The sequence below is a fragment of the Pelodiscus sinensis genome, chromosome 14 (genome assembly GCF_052426305.1).
Source record: "Pelodiscus sinensis isolate ZL-2025 chromosome 14, ASM5242630v1, whole genome shotgun sequence".
NCBI lineage: Eukaryota > Metazoa > Chordata > Testudines > Trionychidae > Pelodiscus > Pelodiscus sinensis.
The window spans coordinates 25,178,886-25,201,806 of record NC_143065.1 but is presented as its reverse complement, the minus strand read 5'-3'; the positions used below and the strand labels follow the sequence as shown (position 1 = coordinate 25,201,806).

At 41.1% G+C, this 22,921-nt stretch overlaps 1 protein-coding gene across 1 annotated transcript in view; it reads left to right on the top strand.

Annotated features, from left to right (window-relative positions):
- The window catches only part of ATP8B4 (ATPase phospholipid transporting 8B4 (putative)), a 177,144-nt gene that overhangs the window by 51,165 nt on the left and 103,058 nt on the right, over positions 1-22,921 (top strand). The window contains exon 6 of the mRNA XM_014579493.4: positions 19,991-20,063. Coding sequence (XP_014434979.4) covers positions 19,991-20,063 — 73 coding nt within the window. The remainder of the gene's footprint in view (positions 1-19,990; positions 20,064-22,921) is intronic.

Below are 22,921 nucleotides of genomic sequence, written 5' to 3'. Positions count from 1 at the left end.
CAGTTCCTTCTTGCCATCAGTGACAGTGCTTAGAACAGTGTGCTCCTGCCTTAGATGTAGCTTAGTTAACTATCCCTATTCACTTGTGCATAGAGTCCCCCTTAGATAAGTCTCAGAGAGGTAGCCATGTTAGTCTGTAATTAAAAAATGAGTGGTCCTGTAGCACCGAAGAGACTAACAAAAATATTTATAGTATCATGAGCTTTTGTGAGCATAACCTACTTCTTCAGATGAATGAAGGAAAGGCTGTGTGAGTTTCCTCGTGCAGTTGATGGATTTCCATTCCATAGAGCTGAATGCAGTGCCTTGCATGTTTTAAAGTCCCACAGGGATAGCTGTGTTAATCTGTAACTTAAATGTTGGGGTTTCTGTGCCTTTTGCTCCACTCATCTGAGGAAGTGGATTGTATTCACGAAAACTCATGATACTACACATATATTTTTGTTAGTCTCTAAGGTGCTACAGGATCACTCGTTTTTTAATTTTTTCCCCCTTAGATAAGTACTTGTGAATAGTTGTAGATTAACAGTTTGTTAGTCCCTGTTGGGATTCGGCATGGGGACGGGGCATGCCTGCTTCTCTGGCTTTAATGCCTGTGCCACTTGCCACAGAATTATGCCAGTCAGTTATCCACCTGCTGACTGCCTTCGCTCCCTAGAAGAAGTGAATGTTTTGAATAGGTGTAGAATTTGCAGGTCCTTTGGCCCAAGGGCAATAAAAGATAGAGTTATAAACTTAAAAGCTTTACTCATGGAGTCTACCCTCACTGCCCGGGAACAGCACTCGGACTTGGTACCGAGTATCAGTGCATCGGTGTGGAGTGCTCCCACAGCCTGGCATTGGTCATTGTTACTGGCTTTGACTAAGAGGCTGAAAAAGTCAATCAGGGACAAGCCTGTGAAAGGCTTAGGCCAAGAAAGGGGATCAGGTGGGAGACTGGGGTGCTGGAGAAAACCCTTATGCAGGCTGCCCAGGGTAGTCCTACCCACTCCCCATTGCCCACTCTGGAGGTTCAAGTGCCTTCAACTCTGGAGACTTTTCAGACACAAGACATTTTTAACCATGCTGATGCCACCTTCTCTGGCACCAGTTGGGTGCCTTCATAAAGGGAAGCCACCATTTGCCCCTTGGTTGCTGAGCACACTTGGTCTCACTTTCCCGCTCAGTTGGAGAGGAGAGCTCTTTGTAGTCTCATGCAGTCCGTGAGAGAGAGACTGGGGCAGGATGCTATGCCTCAAGTGTCACTGGAGTTGGAGAACAGCCCCCTGGCAACAGCAGCACTATAGGGAGAGTCGCTTCCCATATGCATCTCTCCACTCTAGGGACATTTCTCCACATCCATGGTACTGCTCTCCATGCCACCAATACTCACCAGCACAGAGTTACACAAGGTAACATAACACAGCCTATCGGTCCCACTCAACATCATGGCATCAGCAGTCACTTCTCGACACCAGTCATTACTAATCAGAAGGAAGTTCCAGGATCATTGTAGTCTCCGGGATGCTGGTCTAGTCACTTCTCTCAGTCACCAACATCACCATTGGTCACAGGTTGTCGGTACCGGAGAGAGTACAGTGCACGATCCCCTTCCTGGGTGTCAATCAGCGTTCTCTCTGCTAGTGCTGTGTCAGACCCTGTCTCCCTGTCCCCAGTGCAGCCATCTACATTGCATCAGTGATTCCTCAACCAGTGCTGCAGGTGGCTTAACAAGGCACCTTGTGGCTTCAGGCACAGTGGTGCTCATGGATTCCATGGGGCTTTCGAGTGCAGCCTCAGGTTACCCACTCACTGGCCGGAGTGTTGGAGGCTCCTTCAGTACCCTCAGCTAGCCATGGACATGCACAGGAAGTGGCCAGGATGCTCACTCCTCAGATGGAGGAAACAATGGGTGACCAGCTGGCATGGGGGAAAGAGAACCAGTTGGACTAAGCTTCGTTTTTCTCATCATCAGATGAGGCGATAGTGGTACCCTGGGCGGGGGTCCTGCTTGATGAGATGAAGGCCCACTAGGACCTTTTGAAAAGGGTCACTACCAACCTGGACCTCTAGGTGGAAGAGGTGTGGGAGACCTCAGATTCTGTCTTTGGGGTACTGATCCAGGCAATGTCAGTCAGAGTGGCTTTGCCACTGCATGATGGAGTGGCCAAGATGGCCAGGTCAGTGACTGGCTAAATGGTTCTGATTTTCAGCCTAGGCTGTGCAAAGGAAGATCACCACGACTGATGCTCCTCTCCAGTTAATACATGACTATCTCCTGCACTTGAAGCTGGAGGGTATTGCAGTAGGCTCAGTCAGAGTTCATTTTGTAGCTACTTTAGCATTTCATCTGCTGACTCAAGACCACTCTGTTTTCCCTCAACATCACTTCCAATTTTTTGAAGGCCCTTTTAAAATTGTTATAACAAGGAAAATAAAAAGTCAAAGAGAAATGTCGTGCTTTATTTTGGCTTGTAGAATACCAAATCTATCTTGCTTGACTCCTACCCAATTCCAATCATTGGGATATGCGTCATCCACCCCTCTGGAGTATTCCAGTGTCAGTACTTCATCAGACAAGAGGTTTCTATTATGTAAAGACCTGATTTTTTTTTTTGCCAATTTGTGCATAAAACTCCACAATCTGAACTGGAGTTCTGCTTTCAAAACCTAAGAGAAATTGGCCCTTTATCAGAGACTGGCTGTCTTCTCTGAGATTTGGAGAGCATAGAGGACAAAGGTTGGGAAGCCCAAGCTATCGGAAGCTAACATTATCAGCTGGCTGAATATTCAGTTTCTAATGTCTTTCCTTGTTTCACTTGCTAAGCATTGTCATACTCAGAAATCCCTTCTTTTATCATTCTTATTGTCTTTCAAGTGCATTTAAATGTTAAAATGTACTTTAAAAATCCAGAAATAAAAATATATTTTGGAAGTCTTTTATTTTTGCTGAGGGCTGGCTGAGGGAGGGGACATAATTACAGTGTGGTGCTGAGGGTTGGATACCCCAGCCCTCACTCCTTCTGCCCAAAGCCCTGCCCCTTCTAGGAGTACAGAACCGGTACCCTCCCTGACCATTGTCCAGGGGCCTTGCAAGTTTGTTAGCCTCCCTGTTTGTGGACAAGTACATGGCATTTTTCAGCTTCTCATTTCCTCTGTGACATCTTCTCCCTTGCCCTCCTCCACTCATGTACCACATGAACAATGCATAAAATTAATCAGTTTATGCAGCAAATGTAGTATAAGGGTGAGAAATCGTCAGTCTTGGGATCTTCAGACTGCTGTATAGAAAATTTATACTTGTCTATAACATACAAATTTTGTGGCTAGCTAGGTGCTGCCACCAAAGATTCCTGCTTAAATTGCTTCTTTAAAATATCTTTGCATCATTTGCTGTAGTAAATATCATTTGCTATAGTAAATATCATGCTGCATTCATTACTGACACATGGAAGTCATGCAAAAAGCAATAATGAAAAGCAGCCTTGTCATTTTTGAATTTTATATGTTGTCATAATTGCAATTATATCCTATGTGTCAAATACTTAAAATTTGAATAAATAGGATACTTAATGGGAAGAGCATTATGGACAACCTCTATTCTTGTATTTTTCATCTTTTCTTTTGAGAAGAAGCGTTCTACAAACAGCTGTCTCAGGAGATCTGACAAATCGGCAACACTGTCACTTTTTTTTATTAACAACAGATTGCATTATTAAATAGTTTGGAAATCTAAGAATACAAAGTGACTGGACCCATTGCCTTTCTATAGTAAATTATGAGGATAGTTTTCCATTTTCAACAGCAGTTCCTTTGCCCAAGTTGTCCTGGTCATGTAGAGAGGTGGTTTTGCATATAAGTAGGATCTTTATAGAAAACGCTGTCTCGTCTGGCACTAGTTTTTAGAAGGGAAGCAACAATGTTCTTTCTTTGGTGTGATAGCCACTGTTATGTTTCTCACTGCCAAATCATTATTTCATAAAAGGAATAGGCCACCAGTAGAAGAAATTTATGTTATCATATATCAGAACATCACAGAATTCTGAACTAAGGCTTATTGATTATAAACTATACATAATGATGCTAAAAGAACTCACTCCTACAAAGTGCTGATAGGATGCCCCATGAAGTCAATGGGAGCTGTGTTTTCTTTATGTTGTAAAATGACATTTTAAACTACTTCTGTATTGGACACCAAGTACAGAAGGAGCTATGCACAGGCCCAGGCCCAAATAATGTTTCTTTTGACCAAGTGAATGGGCAATAAGTGGCATCAGCAAGAGCTACTTGTAAGGTACATTCTTTTAAAAAATAGATCATTAGTCCTCCAGATAGCAAAAAGTCATGGATAGCGCGTCAGGTTTGTTACTCAAGAGCCGTTCCTCCTGAAAAAATGAGGAAGAACGGCTCTTGTGCAAGAGGGGGCTTTTGTGCAAAAAAGAGCCATCTACACAACTCTTTTTTGCGCAAAAGCCTCTTGCACAAAAACGAGCCCTAATTAATTATGCAAATGAAGTGCAGCAATATGCCAATCTGTGCTTCATTTGCATAGGCTTCTGTGTAAAAGAGGTGCAGTGTCTCTCTCTCTTTTTCTCTCTCTCTCCCTCCCTTTCTCCTGGGACATTGCACCATACCTAATAGGTGCGTGGTTTACACTCACATAATTAAAAATGGTGAATTCAACTCATACGATTGTGGGTGCATTGACTTCTGTTCAATGTACTTGGCTGAGTGAATCATATGAAGCTGTCTACTTAGTGAGGGCAGACATTACATTGATAAGTGTCTGAGAAGTGGTGAGATGTATCTGGAGAACAGTTGATGCCAAACTGCAAAGTGAAAGGCTAGATTTTTGTGAATTCTCTTTCCCGGATGTTTTCAGTATTATAAACATTTGCATGAAAATTAAAAATATATTTTTGATCATTTTAGCCACTCTAAGCAATATTTTTCTTTGCTATATAGATACTTCAAACTGTAAGCTTCAGTTTAACTTTGAGCCCAAGTCCCTCTGTTTAAAAGCAAAGGTCAGTGAAACATTTTCACAATTGCTTTATAGTAAACAATGATATATTGGCCCAAAGAAACTATGACAGTCCTAAGAACTTTATTTATTGGCAGGGTAAAGCTCCTATCATTTGACTATAAGTCAATTTATAATACACAGAAACAACAATAACATCATCAAATCCATACAAATATAGCAAATGACTCAGCCAAAGCCATCTAGGCAGAAGAATCCTTGCCCCAAATAATCAAATGGTAATAACCCCATACATGCTTCAAATTGTTATCAGTGTTGAGGAAACAATTTTTGGAGTGTGGGTGTCAAGCTGCACCCTCTTCCTTACCTCTATCCACACTCCTGACTGTCACCTAGAGTTGGGGCTGGCAGCCAGGATCCCATGTGCGGGCCTGTGGCTATATTCCCAGGCACAGTGGCAGTGTGGGGCCCAATAGGTGAAGCCCAGTGGTGTGGCCAGTGGCAAAGCACTGGGCCCAGCAGCTGAGCAGAACCCAAGGACAGTGGCTGAGCCCCTGTGCGGGGAGATAGCAGCTGAGCAGGACTTGGGGCTGGAAGCAAAACCCCTGGGCATCAGCGGAATCAAACTTTAGAGTTGTTGATCCCTCATGGAGAACTCAGACATCAAAAATGGGAAGTCTGTTTCACAACTCCAGAATTATGATTGCATTACAGCTGGTGATACTTTTAAATGCCTAATTTTAACAAGAGTATAACATTTAACATTTAACACTCTCTTTTTAAATCTTTATATCTTGTACTAGAAGAGGTTTTGTCCTTGAGTTATTTCACCAGAGGTATCCCAGAAAAGCTCTGCCACGTCTAAGGAACATGTCTGCTTTTTCAAAAAATTTTTTGGAACAGCAGATGTGTTTTTCTGGCATCCCTGTAAATCTCATTTTATGAAGAAGAAGGGATGTTCTGAAAGAAGGTTTTTTTTCCAACATTTGTCCCTGTGTAATTTCCCCCAAATGTCAGAAAAGCCTCTTTTGGAAGAAAAGTGGAAAAAGTGGAAAAGTGGAAGAAAAGTGGAAAAAGATATGCAAATTGCGGTTCGCAATTTGCGTATCTTTTTCTGACTTTTCTTTGTAGTGTAGACAGAGACTCAGATGTTCAGTTCAAATGATGTCCCTTTTCTGCTCCTGCAACTAATTAAAAAAAAGTGCAAACATTCTGGGATGTATTGGCAGGAATGTTGTAAGCAAGACACAAGAAATAATTCTTCCACTCTACCCATAGGCCTCAAATGGAATATTGTGTCCAGTTCTGTGCATCACATTTCAGAATGATGTAGACAAACTAGAGAAAGTCCAGAGAAGAACAACAAAAATGATTAAAAGTATAGCATATATGACTTATGAAGGAAAATTGAAAAAAATGGGTTTGTTTAGCCTGGAGAAAGGGAAGACCGAGAAGGGACATAATAGTTTTCAAGTACATAAAATGTTACAAGAAAGAGGGAGACAAGGATAGACAAAAAGCAATGGGGTTAAATTTCAGCGAGGATGTTTTAGATTGGACATTAGGAAAACATTTTTGACTGCCAGTGATTAAGCACTGAAATAAATTACTTAGGGAGATTTGTAAGAGCAGGTTTGACAAACACTTTTCAGGGATGATCTAGAAAATTCTTGGTCCTGGCACGAGAGCAGAGATCTGGACTAGATGACGAGATCAGAGATCTGTAATACTAGATGGACTATCCCAGTATTACAATTCTATGATTCTAATTGTGTGCCAATTGTAAACAAAACCAACCAAACAAAACCCTTGAAATGGGCACCCCAATGATAGGATTTATGATTCTTGTTGCAAGTGCAAGGTGTGTGCATAAGTTTTATTAAAGTAAAATTATTCCCCCAAAGGGAGGCAGGACTAAGGTCCCATTGAAACGCTGCCCCACAAGCTTTGTAAACTAAGTATTGAAAGGTATGTGGCATTTAGGGGAAGTGATGAGGGATGGAGTGATTTGGTCTGTATTCCTTTACTGAACTGTCAGCACTTAAAGTACATTTGAATTATTTTATTCCCACCTCTGGCTTGAAAACCTGGTAGATTTTTTCAATGTAAAAAATTACTCTTTGCAAACTTGGGAAGCATCCTGCTATTTGGCAGCTAATACACAAGGGAAGAATTCTACTAGTACCAGATGTGTTCCTCTAACTTGTCCAGTTTCAGATAAAAAGGCCTAAACTGTTTATCAATTCCTTTTTTGAAGATTCACATATGACAAAACAAAAAAAGCCTCGCCTTACTTATTGTACTGGGCCTGGCTGACTGATACCATCATCCCTGTTTTGTTGCCTTTATCCAGTAAGGCAGTGGTCTTTTTAAGCACGAGATCACTTTTTGAATTTAAGTGCAGTCCAAGATCTACCTCAAACCCAAATACCCTTGCCCTGCCTTCTTTTACCCTTGTGCCCCTTTTACAAGGACCCACCCCCTCTCACTTCATCCTCCCTCCCTCCCCCAAACTCCCTCACTTTCACCAGTCTGGGGCAGAGGGATGGGGTGCAGGCTCTGGACTCTGAGCTGAGCTTGGGGCAGGCAGTTGGGGTGCCAGACAGGTTTCTAGGCACAGGCTCTGGGAGGGTATTTGGATCCAGTGGTGCTCGGGGCTAGAGCAAGGGCTTAAGGTACAGGAGGGGGTTCATGACTGGGGCAGGGTTTCTGGATGTGGGCACCAGCGTGGCACTGCTTACCTCAGATGGCTCTTTGTGGTGGCGCAGTGGGGCTAAGGCAGGCTCACCCCTGCCCTGGCCTTGCACCACTCCCAAAGCAGCCAGCAAACTTTATCCCAAGTCCTGCTGTGCCCCGTCTCTGCTCTGTGGAGATAAGATCTCTGTGGACGAGGGAGCACCTTGGCATCAGTGCCCTCTCTTTTGTCTCCCTTGCCCTGAACAGAAAGCAGAGGCTCCTGAGGGAACAGCTCCAAGGAAAAGGGCAGGAGATGCACAGCAGTCTGGGGTGGAGGCAATTGAAGTGCAGTGCTTGATAACCTCTGGCCAATCCAATGAGGATCCCCTGCCAGAAGCTCCAAGATATACCAGTAGATCCTGATCTACTGGTTGGTGACCACTGCAATAAGGTATTTGGTTCACTATGAACTTTAGCCTGGACTGGGGGGGAGTTATGCCTGTGCTCTCTGTGTCTGGCTTGACATGTGGGCAAAGATGTCTAAAAACAAAATAATGTGTGTATGTCCAATTGGTGGCAAATCTGAGGATAAAATGTAGGGGGACAACTAGTGTAAACTGTCATATCTTCACTGAAGTCAGCAGTTCAGGATTTTGCCTCAAGTAATGTTGATGATATTCTGACAACTTTGCTACCGCTTTGGAGCTCTCTGTGATTTGAGTTCTTTTTATCTCATGACTTATCAAGACTTACTTTTCAGGGTGATTTCAGTGCCCATGTCCACAATGAGTTTCATGCTTTCTCTCAGTGAGTCTCTCATATAGCTTCAGGTTCAGCCTGGACACATTGCTGAGGAATTGTTTTTCCTGAGCAGAATGTCACAATTACTGTTTCCTAATGGTATAGAATCATACGGTATGGCTACACTATCCACTCTAGTTCATTCGAACTACTGTTTGAATTAAGAGTGTTAGATCGAACTACCTAGCCCATGTAGCATGTAGCCGCGGGCAGGTAGTTCGAGCTACCAGGCATTTAAAAATGGCGGTGCCTGGGAACATGCAAGCTTCATTTGCAAGTTCAAAAGACTACATTAGCCACCCTAGTTTGAAATAGGGTGGCTAGTGTAGCCATACCCATAGAATCATAGAATACTAGGACTAGAAGAGACCTCAAGAGGTCATCAGATCCAATCCCCTGCCCTCATGGCAGGACCCAGTAATGTCTAGACCATCCCTAATAGACATTTATCTAACCTGCTCTTAAATATCTCCAGAGATGGAGATTCCACCACCTCCCTATGCAATTTATTCCAGTGTTTAACCACCCTGACAGTTAGGAACTTTTTCCTAATGTCCAACCTAAACCTCCCTTGCTGCAGTTTAAGCCCATTGCTTCTTGTTCTATCCTCAGAGGCCAGGAAGAACAAGTTTTCTCCCTTGTACTTGTGATACCTGAAAAGGGCTATCATGTCCCCTCTCAGTCTTCTCTTTTCCACACTAAACAAGCCCAATTCTTTCAGTCTTCCTTCATAGGTCATGTTCTCTAGACCTTTAATCATTCTTGTTGCTCTTCTCTGAATCTTCTTCAATTTCTCCATATCTTTCTTGAAATGCAGTGCCCAGAACTGGACACAATCCAACTGAGGTACAATCAGCGCAGAGTAGAGCGGAAGAAAGACTTCTTGTGTCTTGCTCACAACACACCTGTTAACACATCCTAGAATTGTGTTTGCTTTTTTTGCAACAGCGTCACACTGTTGATTCATATTTAGCTTGTGGTCCATTATAATCTCTAGATCCTTTTCTGCCGAACACTTTCCTAGACAGTCGCTTCCCATTCTGTATGTATGAATAGGATTGTTCCTTCCTAAGTGGAGCACTTTGCATTTGTCCTTATTAAACTTCATCCTGTTTACTTCAGACCATTTCTCCAATTTGTTCAGATTATTTTGAATTATGACCCTATCCTCCAAAGCAGTTGCAACCCCTCCAAGCTTGGTATCATCTGCAAACTTAATAAGCGTACTCTCTATGCCGATATCTAAATGGTTGATGAAGATATTGAACAGAGCTGGTCCCAAAGCAGACCCCTGCGGAACCCCACTTGTTCCTTTCCAGCAGGATTGTGAACCGTTAATAACTACTCTCTGGGAACGGTTATCCAGCCAGTTAGTCACCCACCTTATAGTAGCCCCATCTAAGCTGTATTTGCCTAGTTCATTGGTAAGAATATCATGCCAGACCATATCAAATGCCTTACTAAAGTCTAGCTATACTACGTGCACCACTTCTCCCTTATCCACAAGACTTGGTATCCTATCAAAGAAAGCTATCAGATTGGTTTGACATGATTTGTTCTTTACAAATCCATGCTGGCTGTTCCCTATCACCTTACTATCTTCCAAGTGTTTGGAGATGATTTCATTACTTGCTCCATTATCTTTCCTGGCACAGAAGTTAAACTGACTGGTCTGTAGTTTCCTGGGTTGTTTTTATTTGCTTTTTTATCGATAGGCACTATATTTGCCCTTTTCCAATCTTCTGGAATATCTCCTGTCTTCCATGATTTTCCAAAGTTGATAGCTAAAGGCTCAGATACCTCTTCTATCAGCTCCTTCAGTATTCTAGGATGCATTTCATCAGGCCCTGGTGACTTACAGACATCTAATTTTTCTAAGTGATTTTTAACTTGTTCTTTTATTATTTTATCTTCTAACCCTACCTCCTTCCCACTAGCATTCACTATATCAGGCATTCCTTCATCAGACTTCTTGGTGAAGACCAAAACAAAGAAGCAATTAAGCATCTCTGCCATTTCCAGGTTTCCCGTTACTTTTTCCCATGTCATGTATCTCTATGTCTTCTGGGGTGGAGGGACTTTTGGAATGGTTTGTTATAGGAGGTATTGGACCCAGCAGCCCGCTGTTGGGTACTAGGTACTTCTAGGGTGTTTATAATGAAACACACACAGAGGAGCTGAAGTCTGTCTGGGAAAATGAGGACAAAGCTGATTTGCTGGCGTTCTGAAAGTGCTATCTCTGGCATGGTTTCATAACACTGATGCTGGGCTTTTTTGGCATCCTTGTTCAAAGAAATAGCAGAAACTATAGTTCATATTGTAAATAAAAATAGATGAAAGAATATCCAGAGTCTTTGTCCATTTATTTATCTTTCAGCAATGTAATAAAAGTCCACTCCTGCAGTCCATACATTTCATGATTGCTAGATGCTGGAACAATATCTGTACTACTTTGAAAACACTAACAAGATTTGTATTTAGTTCATTGATTGGCACTTTCTACTAAAAACAGTATCAAAATAAATAAGGCTACCATGCATACTGAAAAGCAGTATTTCTCAAAGTGTTTCTTGGGCCTGCTTTTGGAAAGATGCTAGCAGGCCTGTGCCACTTTGTTTATCTGGAGCTAATGAAAATATGAACTGTAATATTGCTGGGAGTTACCATGTAGTGCTTTACAGATACTTCTAATTCTTTTTATTTAAACATACAGTATAAGCATTCATCTCAGGGAGAAATGCATATGGTCAGCTGTGATGCAATTATTTTTGAACTGGAACATGGTGACAATAAAATCTTTTCTGAGCTTTTTTCTGTTTCTATTCTCCTGGGTGTAATTGTAGTTAGCTTGATTTGTGGTTAGAACATGTAACCAAAGAAATTCTTGGTGTGAAAACATTAACATTACAGGAGGTTTGCCAAATCAACTCAAAGTAAGATGAAATACTGAGTTCCTTGACTGCAAATAACTCTCATAAATAAAACCATAGGTCTGCTAGATTTCTAGAGAGCTAGGCCAGTTTGAGGTTCCAGTGAGGCAGAATATTTGTTTCTTAGGAATGAGTCTGTGAAGATTTTTTTTAAAATGGATTCTTTTTGGTTTCAATTATTTTTAAATGAATAACATGTTATTAAAGGACATCTATTTTCTGATCACTCACTTGTTTAAGCAGATTTTTGAATTGCAAATAAAATATTTGTATATTGCAGCTGTAAAGCAGTCATAGAACAAAAATGTCTCAAATGGCAAAAATAGTTACTAGTAAATAAATACATAAATCTCAAGCAATGAAATGTAACAAATAGGAAGACTGTAATGTACATTTGGAACAATTGCAGTATAAGAGCAGACAAAAAGAGAGAAGAATCCCAGTGGTCACAGCAGGGAAGGAGTGATCAGTGGACTGTATTAGGATAGTGATGTTTTGCTTTGTTCAAGACTTCTGTGATTTCCTTCCCTGTATAGGCTGAATTCCATTAAATAACACTGAGTACTGGTTAAAAATAGGTAAACAGTCCATAGAACTATGGTCCATTTAAAAAAAAAACACAAAATAAATTCAGGCAGATTCTTGTGGTCTTTCAGAGCAAGTTGTCTCGTTATACAAGATTTGGATGTAAATATTTGTGCTAAGTTTAAAATATTTAGTATTAGATTTATTGCAATACTGATAATCTGTTAAATTAAGCTGTTGTGTGCAGTTGTTCTCTGAATGACTGCATGTTATGTACAAATGGAATCAAGATAATGCATTATTGGTACAATGCTGCCTCACCAGAAAGAAGTGGCTGTAATAAAAGGGGAATTCATACTATACATAAATGAAGTAGGAAGCCTTGTAGTAGGTTGGTGCTCCATATTTACAATTGATATCTTTATTAAAAGAGAGTCGGTAAGAAAAAACTGATAGAAAACTTGGTAGATGCCTAGATCACATAATTTTCTCTAATAACAAAGCATGAAAATAGTTTGAGGTGATGTTTAGCAACTGTTTTTTAATTAATCTGTTGCCTTACCTGAATGAGGAAAGACTCTTCTTGTTAGTCAGATGCAACTCTGATCAGAGATGATTTTATGATTGAGGCCCCAATTGAGGTTATCAGAGATGGGAAGAGGTGTGGAAAGATTTAACAGTGGATTTCCTCCACTCTGATCCTGTTTGGCAATAAGTTTCCTACTGTCAGACCTGTTTCTGGAGTGGAGAATGGGCCATCCTGTGAATTGCTAAATCAGCACAAAAATATGGGGATTTTGATGGAGCACAGAATTATAAGGACCAAATGATCACTAGTATTGCACGTGCCTAGGACTAGATTTGATTGTGTCTATCTGGATATTTACAGCTTAAATTTTCCCCCCTCAGCAAAGATGGATACTTCACCACACTAGACCAAACCCTGGAGAAACACTGTTATTTTGTTTGTTTGCATCACACATAACATTGTGTTAGTTGCTATGCTGCATAATTAGTTTTTTCCAAATTCAACAAACATTCTGTTCTCTCTTGACCTTCTCTAGTACAAACTAATTAGTTAAGAGCCCCATTAGGGGCATCTGAATGGCTAATCTAATGTTGTGCTGTGTATTGGTGCCACAGCAGGTCCAGTTATTCCCTTCCGGAGGGAGTAAGGTTTATTCTGTTCTGGTGTTTTTAAAGTATAGGGGCTGTTGTTCCATATTACACATTTTATATTATTTGAAATGTCGTCTCTGCAAGGAGAGCTAATTCACAAATGTGTCTTCCGAACAAGAAATTGTAATTGTTAAGTAAAACTCATATTTCTGTAAAAATTGATCTTTAACCTAAGATGCTTTTTAATACTTGAGCCCCAAGAGATGGGATTTTGTTGTATCAAATACTAATGGAAAATGCTAAAGTAAACTTTCATACAAAAAGCACTAGATGTATTGCCACCAATATCCAAATGTTTACATTATATTGTATTTTGTCCTATCACCATAATCCTCCATTTATATATTTCACCATGACACTTTCCAGAGATGAAATTAAATCTTGTCTACACTAGGGAACTGCACAAAAAGAGAACAAATCAACCACACAGATACACTCATCAGATTCCCTAGATTGGTGCCAGGACTTCTGGGAGCCCTGTTACAGATACAGTTCTAGCAGACCTTGACTCCTTTACTGCTAAAGAGTGGGAAAAATCCAGAAGAATGTTGAGCCCATCCAAAACTATCTATATTAATTGAATAGCTATCTTTGCAAGTCTGGCTTCTACTGGAGTCACTTTAATGCATTTGAAGTGAATTCACAGGGCTCCAGATGACTCCCCAGATGAACCCTTATGATTTCCTTATGAAGGAGTGGAACAAAATTCCATGTGTCATGAGGTGACCTGTTAGTCAGAGGGGAATTTTGAAAAGGAATAGAAATATCAAAACAGTCAGCATTTTGTTCTTCAATATTTTCACATTTTAATTGGGATAGTATTTATCCACAGAATCATGATATGTACTGTATGCTACCTAAACTCATTGAGGATATTACAGAAATATCAAAAACAAAATTAAAAAAATGAGTTAATAGGTAGAGCTCCAAAGAAGCTCTTCTGTTCTGAAGCACTATCTTCTCAGTCTCTGTATGTTTCTCTCTCAATCTCTGTACATTTTGACAGCAAATTAGGCTGGGATTTTCTTTAGATTCTGGGGGGATTAGGGTTCCAGTTACCATTTGCAGTCATTGATGATTGGGTAACTAACCCCCTTTGCTCTTTTGAAAGTCCCACCCTAAATTTTATGTCTCCGTTTCCAACTAATGCAACTTAATACTTTTGTGATATGTTAAGTGACCTAATTAAAATATCCAAGACAATCTAGGTTCAAAATGGTGTCCGATGTTCAGTATCTAGTTTCCATATGCTCTCTAAAGGATTTTTTTCTACATACGATTCTGCCTATGTAACTGCAAAATGGATCACCTCTTTTGAAGCTCTCAGCCTGCAATTACTTATACATTTAAAGCATAATAAATGGCATTGCAGTGATCGAACAGGGCAGAGTGATGGCTTTGGGTGTGTTTGGATATGTAAGTTCATTTTAAAATGGTTGTTTGGACTAAATGTATGGCCCTTACATAAAGATAGAGTAATTTATCTTTGTGGATGAAAAGGGTGGTGTTTCTTGATTTAAAATTATACATAATTCTAGAAGATTTACTAGGTAAATACAACTTTGATTGGGCTACTATAAGGTGGGTGCATAACTGGCTGGATAACCGTACTCAGAGCGTAGTTATTAATGGTTCACAATCCTGCTGAAAAGGCATAACAAGTGGGGTTCCGCAAAGGTCTGTTTTGGCACAGGCTCTGTTCAATATCTTCATCAACTATTTAGATATTGGTATAGAAAGTACGCTTATTAAGTTTGCAGATGATACCAAGCTGGGAGGGGTTGCGACTAACCTGGAGGATAGGGTCATAATTCAAAATGACCTGGACAAATTGGAGAAATGATCTGAGGTAAATAGGATGAAGTTTAATAAAGAGAAATGCAAAGTGCTCCACTTAGGAAGGAACAATCAGTTTCATACATACAGAATGGGAAGCGACTGTCTGGGAAGGAGTACGGCAGAAAGGGATTTAGGGGTCATAATAGACCATAAGCTGAATATGAGTCAGCAGTGTGATGCTGTTGCAAAGAAAGCAAACATGATTCTGGGATGCATTAACAGGTGTGTTGTGAGCAAGACACGAGCAGTCATTCTTCCTCTCTACTCTGCGCTGGTTAGGCCTCAGTTGGATTATTGTGTCCAGTTCTGGGCACCGCATTTCAAGAAAGATGTGGAAAAATTGGAGAGGGTCCAGAGAAGAGCAACAAGAATGATTAAAGGTCTGGAGAACATGACCTATGAGGGAAGGCTGAAGGAATTAGGTTTGTTTAGTTTAGAAAAGAGAAGATTGAGGGGGGACATGATAGCAGTTTTCAGATATCTAAAAGGGTGTCATAAGGAGGAGGGAGAAAACTTGTTCATTCTGGCCTCTGGGGATAGAACAAGAAGCAATGGGCTTAAACTGCAGCAAGGGAGGTTTAGGTTGGACATTAGGAAAAAGTTCCTAACTGTCAGGGTAGTCAAACACTGGAATAAATTGCCCAGGGAGGGTGTGGAATTTCCATCTGTGGAGATATTTAAGAGTAGGTTAGATAAATGTCTATCAGGGATGGTCTAGACAATATTTGGTCCTGCCATGAGGGCAGGGGACTGGACTCGATGACCTCTCGAGGTCCCTTCCAGTCCTAGGATTCTATGATTCTATGATTTACTCAGTGCTGCTTGGGTCCCTAACTCAAATATGTTTTGTTGTTCTTCATTTAAATAATTGCTGTTCAGGGGGGCTGGGGTTCAGTTTGCAGCCTGTCCTGGAGGAAAGAGGACTACCCCAGCCCTCTCTCACCACAGCATCTTAGGGTTAGATGAGAAACGCCAGTCTATGGCCATGGCAGCTGCAACAGTCATAGATGGGGGAAGGGTGCATATCCCCTGGCTGGGGGAGACAGATAGACAAACAAGACACACACAAACAGACAAACTGTCTGAAATACATAGTAGATAGCTATCCCTTTCTCCATCTCTGCTCCCTGATAGTCATATGGGGTTATAGCTGTACCACTTCCATCTCTGGCCCCTTGCTGCCCCTTGTATTCATACTGTAGTATAACTCCTTCCTACCGCACCCATCCCTTTCCATTTTATGAGAAACAACAAATCCCATGCATATCCCATTATCCTGATACAACCAAACCCTGATCTTGCTTTAAGTTATGATAAGAGGAAGCTGCATACCAAATTTGGTGGTTCTAGTTCTTACTGTTTAGGAAGAGTTCTTGAACACACGGACTCACAGACAGACAGACATTTCTAAAATATATGGTAAGAAGATATATTGCTTTATTAAATATGAATCGGTGAAGTGACCACTCCAAATAAATTGAGATATAAAATGTACAGTTTTTGGAAAGTGGAATTAACACTCTAATCTGGGCCAAGATGCAAGGGTGCAGTGGAGTCTTTGGACTGGAACAGTGGCTACAATTCTTCTCCATGGTTTGTACAGCCTGTTAAAATGATTGGATCTATATAATTGGAGATCTCACAACATCATTTTAATTCTCTATTCCAGTGTTTCTCAACCAGTGGTCTGAGTACCGTTAGGGGTACTCGAGAGAAATCTAGGGGGTATGTCAACAGAACTGAAATTTGGAGAAAATTGAATTTTTGTTTTAAGTTTTACAGCTCTTTATTATTTTTGTACTTTTTATACACAAAAATTTCATCGCCCGCCCAACTGTGATTAAGTTGTTTAAACAAATGTGTTGCAATGGTAGAATATGTTTGTGTGTGTCTGAAAACTGTAGGTACTGGGGGTACTTATAATTTTTTTTAAAAAGGGGGCACTTTTTTTTTTTTTTAAAAAGGGGTACTTTATAAAAAGAGGTTGAGAAACACTGCTTTATTCCACTCTCCATGTAAACCTGTGTGGAACCAGTAGAGAACTCTTGCAAAGCTTGCAGAAAAGGCTCATTTGGTGTATCTACACTTTATTTTAAAACCAGTGACAGCAAGTTTCAGAGCCTGGGTCTATAGATTCAAGCTCCCATGGCATGCACTACACTGCTAAAAACAGCCGTGTAGATGTTTCAACTCAGACTCTGACTACTGGGGTGGGCTGTGCCTATAGTTTGCTTTTGCAGCTATACTCTGAGGCTGAAGTACTGTGGAGGATGATATGCTGGTCCTGTGCACCCCCTGTAAATATTTAGTCAACTGAAAGAGCTTTGAAGGAGCAAGTTCTATTTCCTATGTAAATAAGACACAGTTAATGAGGGTGTTGTTTGGCTGCATTATGTATTTAGTGAAGGTTTAGATTGGTCCTCCTGTAAATATGAATAACAAAACATGTAGATGGTACCATGAGCTTTCATGGGCACAGCCCACTTCTTCAGAAGACTGGTGGGCTGTGTCCACGAAAGCTCATGATACCATCTAAATGTTTTTTGTCTACAAAGTGCTACCAGACTATTTGCTGTTTTTTAAGTTTTTCCTGTACAGACTAACTCGGTTATCCTTCTGAAGCTTTGTAAATATGAAGTATTTTATAAAACCTTCCAGAAAATAGTTCCTTAAAAAAAAAACCAAATCCCAAGTATAAACGTCCCCTACGGATGTTTTACTGCTTAAAATCATATTTAAATAAAATAGTTACTAAAAGTTGTTAAAAGTCAAAAAAATCCATGATGAAGCATGAGGCAGCCCCTTATTTGAGGATGATATGAGTTCTCTCCCTGCTTATTCCTCCAGAAGAGAATTATTTCAGGACAAAGCCTGAGCCATAGCTTTGCATTTGTTGACTTCTTTTCAGTATGTGTCACAGGCTAATGTTAATATTAGTAAGTGTGTTTGCTTAGTGGTATTCTTGGATTCCTCTTGAATCCTTACCCCTGAAATGTCATGGTGACTTGTCCCTTAACTGTAGGAAGATGGCTGCAGTTCTGAGTTGCCTGTTAGAGAGCACTTGAAGAGCAAGGTTATGCCTTTTCTCTGAGCTAATCATAATTCTGAAGCACTTTCAGAACTTGCTGGGATGAGCGTTCTTTAAACATAGATTTTATAATGGTTAGATTAATAACAGACAACTAATATAAATTAGAGATGGACCCAAACTATGATATTTACCTTTAGTTTGGGACACAAATTGTCATGAAACTCAGGAGTATAAAGATCTAGGATCCCATTTGGACTATAAATGATGACTAAAACATCTATCTTGATCAATTAAATTTGCCCTCAAGTTTTGTCATACAAATTAGCACAAGAAACAATACTGTAAATAAATTACATTCCCCTCAACTGTTTCCTTTAAAGATTATCCAAATACGTATGTGCACCTGAAAAACTAAATAAAATTAAGTTAAATGTGCTGCAACTAACATTTCCCCACTAAAGTACAGAAGAGAATAGGACTGGAAAATGAGTGAATTCTGGCTTTAGATGAAAATGCTGCAATTGAAAACTTTCCAGAACAACATGTACTTGGATCAGTATTAAAGAGAAGTTCTTCAAATGTCTATGCCAAATGACCTAGTATGCAGATAGTGCAGAGCATATTTCACAGTTGTATAAATATTTAAACTCTTTTCCAGCCTATAAGACAAGTAAATTAGATTTTTTTTTAGCTAAAAATAAAACCAACTTTTATTACTATCTTGTAATAATCCATCTTTATTCTGAACTTGATTGGATTTGGTCAGTACTGGTATAGTATCACTGAAGAGAAGTACTTTTTTTAACACTTCATTGCAATAGGACATAAGCTCTCTGACAGCTCAGTGAATTTTGTATAAAAACGGAAAGTTTGTTGTACAGTGTCTGCTTTCCCTGTAGCTCTCTACAGTTTTGGAAAATCCTTGCAAAAATGTCAATATGGGTCCATTTATTTCTCTCCTTTTGATTCAAGGCAGTATTTAATAATTGCAGAACCTTTGCTGCTTTATAATTAGGGCCCTACCAAATTCACAGTGGTGAAAAACACATTGTGGACTATGAAATCTAGTCTTTTGTGAACTTTTGCCTTATACTATACAGATTTCATGGGGGGAGACAAGTGTTTCTCAAACTGGCAGTCCCAATTCAAAAGAGGATTAGGGAGGAGTGTCATAAATTTATTATCAGGGTTTTGTGATATTGCCCCTCTTATTTCTGCACTGCTTTCAAAGATGGGTGGCCAGAGAGTGGTGGTTGCTGGCTGGGAGTCCAGGTCTAAAGGTAGCACCCCACCAATAGCAACACAGAAGTAAGAGTGGTGATCCCATACTATGCCACTCTTCTGTACAGCTGCCTTCAGAGTTGGGTCAGGACTCCTACAGTTACAACAGGGTGAAATTTCAGATTTAAATATCTGAAATCATGGAATTTATGACTTTTAAAATCCCATGATTGTGAATTTGACCAAAATGGACCAGGAATTGGGTAGAACCCTAATTACAATGCATTTGAGCTAGCCAGTGCAAACATGCTAGAGTTTTTCAAATGTTAGCAAAACCAAAATGTTTCAAACAAACTTGAAAAGGGATTAAAATTTCATTTTCTTCCGTGTTTTCTCTTCTTCCTTTTTCCATGTCTTATCCCATGCATCTAAATCATCCTTCTCTTGCTGCCTCATATTTTCACTTCCCTTCTCCATCTCTGTTTCATGCTCTCCAGCCATACGTGAAATGATTATGACAAAGATCGTTGTAGTACACAGGAATCTGATAGAGATCTTACTGAATAAAGTCTTTAATAATGTTAGCACTAGCACAAATACTTGTAAAATGGATAGTAGTTAGTAGTTTGTCATAAAGACGGTTTGTTAATAATAGAACATAACATTTATTTTGAGTAGGGCACGCTTGCACTGGTTCTGTAATGTAACAGTGTATATTTCATACCTTGTAAATGACCGTAATACTGCAAGAGTAAAATACTATCTCTCATTAAACATATTTTTAGAAAAAATTAAGTGTGTATGTATCTGTTTCATCTTTCATAGATTACAGAATGCAAAATGGATGAACATAAAACCTGGTGACATCATCAAAGTGGAGAATAATACATTTGTAGCTGTAAGTAGTTCAAATATTTTCTTCTATAATATATGTTTCAGAGAAAGAAAATAGTAATAAATAATTGCCCCTCTCTATCTTTTTGTGTGAATTGTGTGACTGTTGCCCCGTATTTCTGACATGCATTGATATCTCCGGGTATGTCTACACTACAGCGCTAATTCGAACTAACTTAGTTCGAATTAGTTAATTCGAACTAAGCTAATTCGAACTAACGGATCCAGACTAAAAAACTAGTTCGAATTAGCGTTTTGCTAATTCGAACTAGCATGTCCACACTGAGTGGCCCCTGAACCGGGGTTAAGGATGGCCGGAAGCAGTGCCGGCAGGGCATCAGATGAGGACTTAGAGCGTGGAGCTGCTGTCTCAGGCTAACCGAGGGCTGTGCTTAAAGGGACCCAACCCCCACCCCGGACAGACAGTTCTCAGGGGTGCCCCACTTGCAAAGCAGTCCTGGCTTGGAGTGCCCGGAGTACCCACACTGGGCACATCACAGCACTCAGCCATCAGACCGGCTGCACTTGCCGCAGGCTGCCATCTGGGGAGAGGGGGCAGCAGGAGAGGTTCCACCCCCAGAAGCCCGCAGAGACAGCCCAGTCCTTCCCATCGGGGGCTTGTACCCCATTCCTCCCTCACCTCCTTCCACTTACCCTTCCCTAGCCCCCCTTCCTGATGTACAAAATAAAGGACACATGTGGTCAAAAATAGAATCTCTCTTTATTGAACAAAACTCGGGGAGACTGGAAAAAGGAGGTGGGAGAGGGGAAGAGGGAGGGTGGGAGAGGGGAGGGCAACTAAAATGATCAGAGGTTTGGAACAGGTCCCATATGAAGAGAGGCTAAAGAGACTGGGACTTTTCAGCTTAGAAAAGAGGAGACTGAGGGGGGATAGGATAGAGGTCTCTAAAAGCATGAGTGGGGTGGAGAGGGTGCATCAAGAAAAGTTCTTCATTAGTTCCCATAATAGAAGGACTAGAGGACACCAAAGGAAAGGAATGGGTAGCAGGCTTCAAACTAGTAACAGAAAGTTGTTCTTCACAAAGCAAAGAGTCAACCTGTGGAACTCCTTGCTGCAGGAGGCTGTGAAGGCTAGAACTAGAACAGAGTTTAAAGAGAAGTGAGATCAAGTCATGGAGGTTGGGTCCATGGAGTGGAATTAGCCAGGGGGTAGGAGTGGTGTCCCTGCCCGAAGTTTGTGGAAGGCTGGAGAGGGATGGCACGAGACAAATGGCTTGGTCACTGTCTTCGGTCCATCCCCTAGGGTTGGCCACTGTCGGCAGACAGGCTACTGGGCTAGATGGACGTTTGGTCTGACCCAGTACGGCCATTGTAAGCTCAGGGCTCAGGGTCAGGGGTCTCAGTGGACCACCTTGATTTTCATGCACACCTGCTCCTGGGTGGCCAGGCTGGCAGCTCCCCTGCCCTAGACGGCCACTTTCCTGTGCCTAGACCAGGCGGGTGGCCGCCTCGTGTGGTCCTGGGCAAGCTCCCGGGAGCCGCCAGCCTGGTCCCGGAAAGAGGGGGAGGGCTGGAGGGCATCGGATGGCTGGCTCGAGCTGTGCCAGGTGCAGGGTCTGCTAGCTGGGTGCTGGCAGGCTTGCACCTGGCATGGGCACCGTAGCCAGCCCGTGCCCCTTTAAGGGGTCCGGGGCTGGGAGGGGGGCAATAGAGTTTCCCTGGTGTTGGCCAGAGTGGCCACCAGGGAAACCTGGGGCGGGCTAGCCTCCCACTAGTTCGAATTAAGGGGCTACACAGCCGTTAATTCGAACTAGTAAGTTCGAACTAGGCTTAGTCCTCGTAAAATGAGGTTTACCTAGTTCGAACTAAGCGCTCCGCTAGTTCGAATTAAGTTCGAACTAGCGGAGCGCTAGTGTAGCGCCTATGAAAGTTAGTTCGAACTAACGTCCGTTAGTTCGAATTAACTTTGTAGTGTAGACATACCCTCCTTTGGAATTTGCATTGATTCTTTATAACTGAAAATACTTTTCTCAAAAGGATAGTATTGTAATCCAACACAAATACACATTTGAGTAATGTTTAAAGTTTTATTTACATGGATAGAAAAGCACTCTTTCCTTCACTTATTCCTTTGTGCCTATACAAGGGCCTAATAGGAGTATTTACAGTTCATCCTGTCACGATATATTAAAAATTCTCCTTCAAAATACTATGATCTGTCAAGTAAAAATGGGCACACTTTATGATGTGAAGTACAGGCATTGCCAACACAGCAATAACATTTGCTAGTACTATCTACACAAGCATCGTATGCTGAATCCCTATACGCAAAATCCTGCAGGAATTTTTCATTGAAAAACCTTAATGTTCACTAATGGGAACCATTTTTAATGATGAAAAGACTCAGTCTTACACATTTTAGACCAGATTGCCATCCCATTTCAATGGAAATACACTGATTTACACTGTTTAAAGATATGAATCTTATGTAAAAATGTCAGTCCACTTCATGGATGTATTGAAGTCATTCAAGCTATTCCAGTTGACACCAGGGGTACGTCTACACTACATGCCTCTGTTGGCAGAGGCATGTAGATTTGTTTATTCAGCAAAGGTAAATGAAGCCGCGATTTAAATGATCGCAGCTTCATTTACATTTACATGGCTGCCACGAGGAATAACGGGGCTGCCGACAAAGGGCTTTGATGTCGACAGGGGGAACGTCCAGACTAGCGGCGAGCCGACAAACAGCTGATCAGTTGTTTGTCGGCTCATCGCGGCAGCCATGTAAATGTAAATGAAGTCGCGATCATTTAAATCGCGGCTTCATTTACCTTTGCCTACAACCCTAATCTACATGCCTCTGCCGACAGAGGCATGTAGTGTAGACACAGCCCAGGT